Source organism: Bufo gargarizans, chromosome 6 (assembly GCF_014858855.1).
Source record: "Bufo gargarizans isolate SCDJY-AF-19 chromosome 6, ASM1485885v1, whole genome shotgun sequence".
In the NCBI taxonomy this organism is placed as follows: Eukaryota; Metazoa; Chordata; class Amphibia; order Anura; family Bufonidae; genus Bufo; species Bufo gargarizans.
In genome coordinates this window covers 333,643,010-333,654,933 of record NC_058085.1, presented here as the reverse complement: position 1 = coordinate 333,654,933, position 11,924 = coordinate 333,643,010, and the positions used below count along the sequence as shown (strand labels likewise).

The window sequence follows — 11,924 nt, the reverse complement described above, 5'->3', positions numbered from 1 at the left end:
GGCTTAGTTTTTACACTAGGCGCAACGACTGCCACAGATGAGCCTAATCATGAATTGGATTAATCTTACGGTGGCGCAAATGGTGGAAACTAAGACTGGTGTAAAAAGCCGGTCTTAGTAGAAGTGCCTCGCAGTGTGTGAACAGACACATGGAAATAAATGGATAAGGCCGAATGCACACGGCCGTGTTTCACGGCTGTGAGTGGTCCGTGGACCCACGGGCTGGATTCCTGCTGAGAGCAGGAGCGCATGGCGTCATTGGTTGCTATGACGCCGTGCGCTTCCTGCTGCCGCCGCAGTACAGTGGTATGATCTATACCAGTGTATTACTGTACTGTGGCGGCAGCAGGGAACGCACGGCGTCATAGCAACCAATGACGCCGTGCGCTCCTGCTCTCAGCAGGAATCCAGCCCGTGGTTCCACGGACCGCACATGGCCGTGTGCATTCGGCCTAAGTGTGCTGTCCGTGGAAAATCCAGACAGCACACATCAGTGAAAAACAGAAATGTGAACGAGGCCTTAGGCCTGGGCTACACTGCGACACTTTGTAGTGCGACTGATTGATTTTAACTATTGAGTGACAGCTGCCGTCCAAACAATTGCATTCATCTGAATACATTTATTTGGACTGTAGCTGTAGTCCAGTAATTAAAATCAATCCGTCGCGCTACAAAATGTCGCAAAGTCATCAATCATTCCAGCTGATCGCATCTACTGGTGATCAATTCAAAATCCAGCTACACCCCTCCCCACAGGAAACAATGACATCACATGCTGCCGTATCACATGCAATGCCTTCTCGAGTGTACACGTGATTTATACACAGCCACGGTATCACATGCGACGTGAGATTATCTTAAAGAGATATATATAACACTGAGGGTTTATTCACACAGCTTTTTGCCGATTTTTTTTTGCTTACATTTTATGCATTTTTAATTGAGTTTTAAGTGTTTTTGTGGCTTGTTTTTTTTATTCATATATATTTTAGGGTCATTTTTCAACATAAGGCAAAATTTGTATGTGTAAGCACCGTAAGGCCCCATTCCCACGAACGATATGAATTGGATGCGTTCAGTGAAACTCGCACCATTTTCCAAGAAAGTTTAGTTAGTTTTGTCTGCGATTGCGTTCAGTTTTTTCCGCGCGGGTGCAATGCGTTTTGATGCGTTTTTCACTGAAGGTTTACAAACAACATCTCTTAGCAACCATCAATGAAAAACGCATCGCACCCGCACTTGCTTGCGGATGCAATGCGTTTTTCACTGAAGCCCCATTCACTTCTATGGGGCCAGGGCTGCGTGAAAAACGCAGAATATAGAACATGCTGCGATTCTCACACAACGCAGAACTGATGCGTGAAAAAACTTGCACAGTCCCATTAAAATGAATGGGTCAGAATTCAGTGCGGGTGCTATGAGTTCACGTCACGCATCGCACCCGCACGGAAAGCTCGCTCGTGTGAAAGGGGCCTATAGCCACCTGCACACAACTGCAGGTAGATGCACATAAGATCCGCATGAATTTCCGTGCGGAGTTATGTGCGTTTCTGCAGTATATCTGTCATTTCTAATAGCGATTCTTGGTCCGGATTTGATGTTGTTTTGCAGCTAAAACAGCAAACGTAAAGCCACCTGCACATGTTGCGGATTAAGTGCGTTTTTTTCTGCTCGGATTCCCGTGTGGAAAAACCGCAGTGTAACACAGTACCAGCAAAGTGTATGAGATTACACAAATCTCATGTACACTGCAGATTTTTTGTGTGCGGAAATTGACCTGCCGTGCAGATTTCCAAATCCGCAGCTTGACAATTACATTTGCGGTTTTAGCCGTGTTCCCCTTTTTCCAATGAAGGGTGAGATGTGCGGCAAAACTCCATCCAATCCGTCAGAAATTGCGGATTTTGGTGAGGACATGGTGCAGAATCGCACAGAAATTGTGTGCGGATCTTATGTGCTTTCACTAGCACTCGTGTGAAAGTGCCCTGGTTGACGTGCTGCAGATATAAATCCGTAAAAAAAAACGTAGTGTACATGAGGTTTTTCTAATCTCATACACTTTGCTGGTACCGTATTACACTGCGGATAAAGCGCTAAGTGCGCAGGTGGCCTTAGGTGAGCGCACATAAGATCCGAACTAATTCCCATGCCGATTTATGTGCGTTTCTGCTGCATATCTATGTCTAATTGCGGATTTTGGTGCGGTTTTGCTGCATTGAAAAGGGTGAAATTTGAAGCTAAAACCGCAAACGTAATTGACAAGCTATTTATATTGAAATCCGCACAGCGCGTCAATTTCTGCAAGGAAAAAATCTGCAAAGTGTATATGAGATTAGTGTAATCTCAGACACTTTGCAGGTACTGTATTACGCTGCGGTTCTTCCTCACGAGAATCCACAAGGGAAAAAACGCGTGCAGCTGGCCTTAGGCTACCTGTACACAATGCCGATTATACGCTTTTTTTAATGCGGTTTTGGTGCAGATTTCATGCTTATTTTCAGCAGCCACTCTTAGGCGACCTGCACACATTTCAGAATATGTGGATTCCTATGCAGAAAAACCGCAGCCTAAGGCCTCTTGCTCACGACCGTATGTATTTTGCGGTCCGCCGAACACATTGAGCACCCGAGCACAATGGAAGTCAATGTGAGAACCCAAGCATTAAACCAGGCACCCCCTGCTCTGAAGTGGGGAGGGTGTCTGGTTTACCGAAAAAGGTTAGAAATTGATACAAACACCACTGATATTGTTTGGAAACAGCATGGGGAGGATGTCTGGATGCATCTTGGACTCCTATTATCTACGACATACAATAGACAACCACACAAAGGCTATATGCCAAAAGCCATGTATGTGCAAGCCAACAACCTATCCATGAGACTGATACAGTCTCTATACAGGTGATGTGGTTTAAAGTTTTCTTTTATTATAGGTATTCCTAGAGGTATACAGTGTCTCATTTCGGAGTTCACGTGGATTTATTGCCGTGTAGTCTCATGGTAGTGCGTCTTTATGTAAGGATTGATGATGCTTTATATGTTACTGGTTTCATAGTCTTATGACAAGACTATTAATCTAATAGACGGCACTGTAGAATATTGTAATCGCGCGTTTTTATCGCAAATTTTCCATGCAAATGGTTTTCAGCTGAAAAACAAGGCAGATTCTGCTCATTTGCATGTCTTTCCCATATGCCCATGATTATGCAAGTGAGTTTATATGACAAAACTGTTTGTCACCCTAATGATAATGATCTAGGTGCGCAGGTCCAACCAAGCCATCCAACAGGTATGAAGCAACTTTGAGGCTTACTGGCTCTCAGTCAGATGAGAGCTGGTTTGGAATGTCTCATAGCGCACAAGGCTGCCATTGTAAGGTATGCTGGCTGTATCTGTCTCATGGATAGATTGTTGGCTTGCACATACCCGGTTTTTGGCACATAGCCTTTGTGTGGTTGTCTATTGTAGGTAATAGGAGTCTAAGATGCATCCAGACATCCTCCCCATGCTGTTTCCCAACCATTTCAGTGGTGTTTCCATAAATTTCTAACCTTTTTCTGAGAACCAGAGACCCTCTCTTTTTCAGAGCAGGGGGTGCCTGGTTTAATGCTCGGGTCTCCCATTGATTTTCATTGTGTTCAATCGCGCTCGAGCATACGCAGTATTCGGCCGAACACTGCGATGTGCCGAGCATAGCGATGCTCGAGCCGAGCTGCTGTTTGGCTGAGCATGCTCGCTCAACACTAGTTGGCAGTTTTAACTGCGGATTTCACCCTTTTCAATGGAAAGGTGAGATCTGCGGCAAAACCTGCTGTTAGACATTGCGGATTTTGGTGCGGATATGCTGCAGAAACACACATAAATCCACACTGCGGATCTTCTGTGCATTCACAAGCACTCGTGTGCAGCCGGCCTTAGGCCAGTTTCACATCACCATTTTCTTCTTCTGATCAGTCAGAAGAAGAGGGGGAAAAAACGGATCCTGTATTTTGGGCATTCATGGTGCTCATCTTGCATCCATTCTTGTCAGTTATGTCAGAGATCCGTTATTTTAGACGGGTGAAAAAGTCCTGCGGAGAACTGTCCCTCCTGGCTAAAATAACGGATCTGTAACGGAACTGACAAAAATGGATGCAAGATGATGGATGCCCAAAATACAGGATCCGTTTTTTTTTTTCTCTTCCTCTGACGGATCAGAAGAACATAAAACGCTTAATCATGTGAACCCGGCCTTAGGGCTCATGCAGACGAGCGTAAGGGCTCGGTGCCCGTGCTGCAGACCGCAAATGGTGGTCCGCAATGCACGGGCACCGGCCGTGTGCATTCTATGGCGCGGACCTGTTGACTTGAATGGGTCTGCGACCGGCAAGATACAGCAAAAGAAGGGACATGTCCTATCTTTTGCGGTGCGGAGGCCCCGACCCGGAGTGTTTCCGTGGGCTTCCGATTCGTGCCTCTGCTCGACAAAAGTCCGTAATACGGGGACAGAGCCCTTACGGTCGTGTGCATGAGCTGCCATCTACCCTCTACGATGTCAGAGCACCAGACAAAACATCAAAAGCTTCAGCGTGCTGCATAAAAAAAAAGAGAAAAAAAGGCCACAGACCCAAAAAGCACAATCCGGTGTGTGACATGTGTGCAAGCTCCCTCGGGGGTCTGCACGCGATGCGGATTTTGTCACTTCTGTGTGACTCCGCACCTGCTGTAGGGGGGGTTTTCCCCACGGGCTTCAATGGGGTCATTAACATAAACAGCAGCTTTTTTTAGGGGGAGGGGGGGGGGGTTGAGCCTTTTTGATGCTGCTTTTATGCGCATTTTCTGCCCACAAATCCGCACCGTGTGCATGTTGCCTTTAGGGCTCATGCACACCACAGTATTTTTTGTCCGTGCCCATACCATTTTTTTTTTTTTTGAAGCCCATATGTGGAACCATTCATTTCAATAGGGCCACAAAAAAACGGAAATTACATAACGTGTACATTGCGTATCCGTAAGTCCGTGCTGCAAAAAAATAGAACATGTCCTACTCTTGCGGACAAGGACGGGCATTGTTTTAATGGATCCGTAAAAAATATTTTTTGCGGCACTCAAAAAACGGATCCGCAAAAAATATAGATGACGTCCGTGTGCATTCCGTATTTTGAGGAACAGAGCGGCTGCCCCCTAATAGATCAGCCCTGTCCTTGTCCGTTATGCGGACAATAATAGGACATGTTCTATTATTTTGCGGAACGGACATACGGAAACGGAATGCACACGGAGTAACTTCAGGTTTTTTTTTTGCTGACACATTGAAATGAATGGTTCCGCATACGGGCCACAAAAAAAACGGAACGAACACGGAAAGAAAATACATTCGTGTGCATGAGCCCTTACATGGAAGTCACACGGATATCATCCGTTTTTTTTTTTCATACGGTCGTGTGCATGAGCCCTTAAGATGACACCAATTTATTGCAGCGCCTTATATATTATCATGTCCCATATGTCGGTGCGACTCCATGGCAGCTACCGAGTTTTTTTCTGTGCTGGAAACAAAAATGTCAAAAAACTTGGTGTGGCCTCCGATTCAGGATTCCTTGTGTTTTTTTGGATGCAGTTTTTATTCTGGTGCATTTTTTTTTAAATACAGTTTTGCCATTTCCATTAGACGTCTGGACGCGGATTTCAGGGTCATGAACGGACAGGACGCTTTATTTTTTCTGGACGTGGTTTTTAAAAACTGCAGGTGAAAAAAAAAAAAAAGAAGAAAAAAAAAAGCCCCATAGGAATGAACAAGTGGTTCCTTCCACTGAAACCAATGGAGATGAATTGAAAGCGTTTTTGAAAAACCTCTGTGTGAACTACAGCAGAAAACACATGCCATATAATACAGCAAGAAGGGGAGGACATAATCTCACTGCCAGTTCACACTGGACCACGAGCTATTGCGTTTTTAACTGCGTCATTTTGATTGTGCTCTAATCGCATGCGTTTTTTTCTGTGTGGTAAAGCTCACCCTACAAAGAAATCGCATGTAAATGGAAACCACGCGTCAGTGAAATCGAAACGCATCACACGGCACAGGATTCCCCCTCGCCGTGACGTCACAAAGCCTGCAGGCACCAGCGTGACGTCACAATAGCCGGTGGGAAGGAAGACTAGGAGGGGGGCGGGGAAGCCCGGTTGTGTCGTCATCGCAGTCCCAGAGCAGCGACGGAGGCGGCGGAGGTCAGACGGGAGAGGGCAGGGGGCGCTGTGCACTCTGCGGGCCCTCGGCGGCAGGGAGCGAGGGAGGGCCAGAGCTGGCATCCGGAAGCATGGAGGCCGAGGACGGGCAGGAGCTGCGGGTCGGCTCCCTGGTGCCGGTCCTGCTGGAGCAGGTGGTGAATGACACCCTGGTGGTGACTCTGAGCTGCGGGGACAGGAGCTATACCGGCGTCCTGCTGGACTGCAGCAAGAAGTGAGTACACTGCCGCACCGTCTGCACGCGTCCCTAGCACCCGGGACTCTCAGGGCTGTCCACTTCTAGCAAGTTCTTACATACTTCTGTCTGATCCTTGGAAAGATGGGTGAGAGCCAACATGGCTGCCATCACAGCTCCACAAGAGTCCTGGACAGCTGATCCCCCACCACTGCCATACTGGTCTTCATCCAGCTTTCCCAGTTACAGCTTTAAAAGGACGTCCCGAGGACTCCTATAGGTCTCTGAGGGGCCCCCATATTCTTCTAGGTATTGATACATTGTTGCGGCGGGGGCCATTCGCTACAGTTGCGGCTGAATGTTTTCTGGGACAATTCCACGAAAAATCTGTGTGTGAATGGGATCTTGTAAATCTCTGTTCACCAGCGTGGTGTTACGGTGTAGACTCTGCGCTGTAGAGCCGTAATGTGTTTGCCGCATGGCTGTGTGTTGGTTGATGCTGAGAATACACTGGTGGCAAGGACGTGGTTAAACACTTTATAGGGGTTGTTCGCGCCCCCCTGCCCCTAAAGCTGACCATACCTATGAGATAATGATCGGCCACATTGCAGCCGATCAGTCATCCATGGGATCGTTCATTCATAGGAATGATCGCACCAACAAAACTGTCCGACCAGGGAGTCCGTGTTTTATAAAAGCAGATTCCATGGCAAGTGGGAATTCAGCCGATCCTGCCATCAACATGCGCTATCGCCCCCTCCGCCGGGTTCTGGCTCCATCTCTGCCCCACAGGTCCCTGGTCTTCCCACATCAACATCCGGTTGGTGGCGCGTCACCCATGCATCATGACACTGGGCTAAGTGCGGAACGGGTGACACTCCAGTTATTGGCGTCAGCGGTCATGTGACCCAGCGTTAAACCGCATGTCGACGCGGGGAGATCCGGGAACTGCAGCGATGGAGCCGGAACCTAGCGTTGGGGATCAGGTAAGTATGATTACCAGCGTGGGTCCGGCCACGCTAGGCGGTCTGTAGAAAAGGTCCCCGGGGTTAGCCACCCCACTCGAAGGGTACGTTCACACGTGGCGGATGCGTCGTGGATTATGGTGCGGATGAAACGTTAAGAAATCGTCAGCATAAACTGACCTGCGGCAAAGAGGTGAGGTGTACGCTGCGGATCGCCACTGTTTTTTTTTTTTTTTTTTATACATCGCTCGGAGGAGATTTAACTCTTTTATAGACTTTGCTGCTACTGTACATGGGACGTAAATATGGCGGAAAAGTCGGCTGCAGGTTTCGCCATCCCGCTCCATTGCAAAGGGTGACAACTGCAGTGGAGATCCGCGCTGACGGCTGACTTGGATGAGATTTCTTAAAAATGCTGCTGCTGCACAACACTGCGAATTTTCCACCGGACGCGTATCTGTCACGTGTGAACACGTCCCAGGGCTGCGGAAATCTAAAGGCAGGTCTGAGGCTTCTCCTCCTCCTCCTGGATCCACCTCAAAATGGCCGAAATCTTATCTTACTGTAGATCAAGGGGTCAGTAACCTTTCTGAAACTACAGCTCCCAGCATGCACAGTTGTTCAACTGTCTTCCGGACTCCCATAGAAGTGAATGGAGCATGCTGGGAGTTGTAGTTTCACAACAGCTGGAGTGGCGGAGGCCGCTTACTCCTTGCTGTAGATCTGTTCTCTAGCTACGTGTTCATGATGATAAGAGGTCTCTTAGGGCGCGTTCACACAGTTTTGTTCCCGGATTTTGGCACAAATTCCGCGACTAAAACTGCGCCAAATACAAAGCTGTGGTTTTTCAGTTTGAATGCAGCGGATCTGCTTTGTGACTTTAGCCCCTTCAGGGTGGCGAGCAGTCACCCGCCGAAGTTTCTGCCAAGAAAGGACGTGTCCTTTTTTATGACACTGGAAAAACGTGCGTAAATAAACCGCCGTCGCATAAGCAACAATGGGAAAACTATTGAGAGGAGGAATCTGCACTAAAATCCAAGCGAAAAGTGGGGAATTGATTCATTTTCTGGTGTAAAAAAGTTGCAAACTTTTTTTTTTAACCTCTTCTGCGCCACCCTTGCAATTTTCCTATAAAGGGAGGGGGTGTGACCAGTGGACCCCACACATTTATTTTCTTTTACGCCAGTTTTTTTTAATTTATTTAAAAGAAGACTGAAATCCACGCTCACTCCTAGGTGACGTAGATCTCAATTTAGGCGCACATCCTGTGCCTTGTCGTAAATTAGGCGCATTCTCCAACAGCGCAGGGGATATAGTAGACCGGACCAGCATAAAACACTGCTCTATGATAAATTCCCCACCCCCCTCAAGAACTGTCTGAACCCCCCCATATCAGGTGACCAGATGATAAATGGGGAAACTAGTGTAAAGGAAAACTGGCTTAGTTGCTCCTAGCAACCAATTGGGTTCCACCTTTCATTTTCCAAAGGAGCGCTGAAAAATGAAAGGTGGAATCTGATTGGTTGCTATGGGCAACTTAGCCAGTTTTCCTTTACACCAGTTTGGATAAATATGCCCCCACCCCCCATGTCCTTGGAAGACTGTCATGAAGCAGGGGCGGCCATTTTTCTTTTGTACAGTTTGATTTACCCCCTTTACAGATCATCGGCGATTCTTGAACGTTCCTGTGATCTATGGCCACTGAACCTAGACCAAGGAGATGAGAAGGAATCCATTTTTATTGCCTCCGGCTTCAGAATGGCTGTGCAGGTTGCTGGTCCTTTCCCTAGGGCCTCATGCACACTGGCACGGAGACGTTCAGCCTCCATATGCTGCCGTACAGGCTGTGTGCCCCCCCCCCCCCCCTTGTCATCCGTATATCCCAATAGAGTGCATGGAAACAGCCACCCTCTATTTCTTCCATGTGTACTAATGGAGCATGTGGAAAGGGCCGCTCCATATCGTCCATGTACCCTAATAGTGCGTGTGGAAAGGGTCAGCCCCCCCCCCCCCCCATGTTGTCCATGTGCCCTAATAGAGCATATGGATAGGGGCACCCTCCATGTCATCTGTATGCCTCAGTAGAGGGCATGGAAACGACCACCCTCTGTGTCACCCATGTGCCCAAATAAAGCCTGTGGAAAATGGCACCCCTATGTCGTCCATGTGCCCTAATAGATCATGTGGATAGGGGCACGCCCTTATTGTCCATGTGCCCTAATAGATCATGTGGATAGGGCCACGTCCTTATTGTCCATGTGGCCTAATAGAGCATGCGGATAGGGGCACGCCCTTATTGTCCATGTGCCCTAATAGAGCATGCGGATAGGTGCACGCCCTTATTGTCCATGTACCCTAATAGATCATGTGGCTAGGGGCACGCCCTTATTGTCCATGTGCCCTAATAGATCATGTGGCTAGGGGCACGCCCTTATTGTCCATGTGCCCTAATAGATCATGTGGATAGGGGCACGCCCTTATTGTCCATGTGCCCTAATAGAGCATGCGGATAGGGGCACGCCCTTATTGTCCATGTGCCCTAATAGAGCATGCGGATAGGGGCACGCCCTTATTGTCCATGTGCCCTAATAGAGCATGTGGATAGGGGCACGCCCTTATTGTCCATGTGCCCTAATAGATCATGTGGATAGGGGCACGCCCTTATTGTCCATGTGCCCTAATAGATCATGTGGATAGGGGCACGCCCTTATTGTCCATGTGCATAGGGGCACGCCCTTATTGTCCATGTGCCCTAATAGAGCATGTGGATAGGGGATAGTCATTTGTCCCCTTCTACAGATAAGGGCAAGGAGTGGTCTGGAGCAGATCACCCATTGATAGCCAACTGACCATCCCCCGACCATTTGTTTGTGAATAAACTCCTCCTATTTTCCAATAAAATGGGGAAAAGGACATTAGAATCGCCCGGAGATTGTACTTGTACAGTAGTAAGTGCCTTAGATAATAGAAATGTGCATGATTTCCCGGGGGGTTGTTGGAAGGATCCGCGGTAACTTCCCGATGGCGCTGTGCTATATAAGGCAGCGCAGATAAATGCTCCTTTCTCCCAGATTTCCCAGTCCTTGGACCGGAGTGTGATACGTGGCCTTATAGGGTATGAGGAGCTGTCCGCACAATAGGCAGCTACTTCTTCATGTCACACAGACACGGGGCGTAGAACTTCGGGTAGGTATTGCATCTATATAGAGGCCGCCCGGACAGGGGAAGATCAAAAAAAGCAGCTGGTGAGGCCTTGGGTATAATCAGCTTTAATGAATGTAAGCCTTGCACGGTGACGCGGGGGAGGGGTGCAGGCTGCTTTCAAATGATCTGCTGTCCTTCCCTCTGTTTACTCGGCTTGCTTCAGTGGGTGACATATGGCTGGATTCACACACAGCGTTTTTGCTGCATTTTTCCAGGAGTTTTCCTTGCGATTTAAGGCATCTGCTTTTTTCCTTTCCGGTTTTGAGATCCTGCAGATTCATTGTCAATGGGGACAAAACTGAACAAACTGGAACGGAGTGCACCAGAACGCGTTCCGACCCATTTTGTTGTGCTCCCATGCCGGACACAAAACCGCCGCAAGCCGCATTTTTGTGTGCGTCACGGGATACTGATCAAGACGGATCGGCACTAATGACTTACATTGTGCTTCATGCCGGATCCGTCTTAATCTGTATCCATTAACTCGGACACAAAATAAAGGATCCAGCCCCCATAGACTTGGGCTCCATTCACACGTCCGTGGTGTGTTGCGGATCCGCAACACACCCGCCCAGCACCCCTATAGAAATGCCTATTCTTGTCCGCAGCTGCGGACAAGAATAGGACATGTTCAATCTTTCGCGGAGCTGTGGACCCGAAGATTGGGGCCGCGCTCCACAAATGCGGATGCGGGCAGCACACTGTGTGGTTTCCGCATCCATTCCGTTCCCATAGAGAATGAATGGGTCCGCACCCGTTCCGCAAAATTGCGGAACGGATGCGGACCCATTTGCGGACGTGTGAATGGAGCCTGACAGTGGATAGAATACAACCAGATCCATTCTCAACGGACGTAGACGGTTGTATTATTGAACGGATGCGTTTTTGCTGATCCTCTGCCGTATCCAGCAAAAACGCTGATTTGAAAGTAGCCTACAGGTATATGCACACTGCAGTGTAGTTATGGGGGTTTTCTGTGCAGATTTTAGTTTTTTTGCAGCATTTCCGCACCAAATCTGCACAAAATTCAGCTGATTTCGATAAAGATTTGCCCCAGATCTCACCCTTTGTGTTGCAAAGAGTGAAATCTACACTGAAAATCCCAACGAACAGTGGACAGGCTTTCAGCGCACAAAATTTCCGCACCCATAGGTGAGATTTTGAAACGTTTCTGCTGCTATATTAGGGCTCATGCCCACGAGTGTATTTGCTCAGTGCTGCAAACCGCAAATTTTGGCATGCAATGCATGGGCCCAAGCCGTGTGCCCTGCGCATGCAGATGTGCATCCGTTGACTTTAATGGCTCTGCAATCTGCAACATACTGCCAAAGATAGAACATGTTCTATATTTTT

The 11,924-nt window shown here is 48.1% G+C and overlaps 1 protein-coding gene across 1 annotated transcript in view; it reads left to right on the top strand.

The window, feature by feature from the left end:
- The first annotated feature begins 6,201 nt into the window (after positions 1 to 6,201).
- The window catches only part of PWWP2B (PWWP domain containing 2B), a 32,328-nt gene continuing 26,605 nt past the window's right edge, over positions 6,202 to 11,924 (top strand). The window contains exon 1 of the mRNA XM_044297292.1: positions 6,202 to 6,441. Within this exon, the coding sequence (XP_044153227.1) occupies positions 6,299 to 6,441 (143 nt within the window). The 5' untranslated portion in view covers positions 6,202 to 6,298. The remainder of the gene's footprint in view (positions 6,442 to 11,924) is intronic.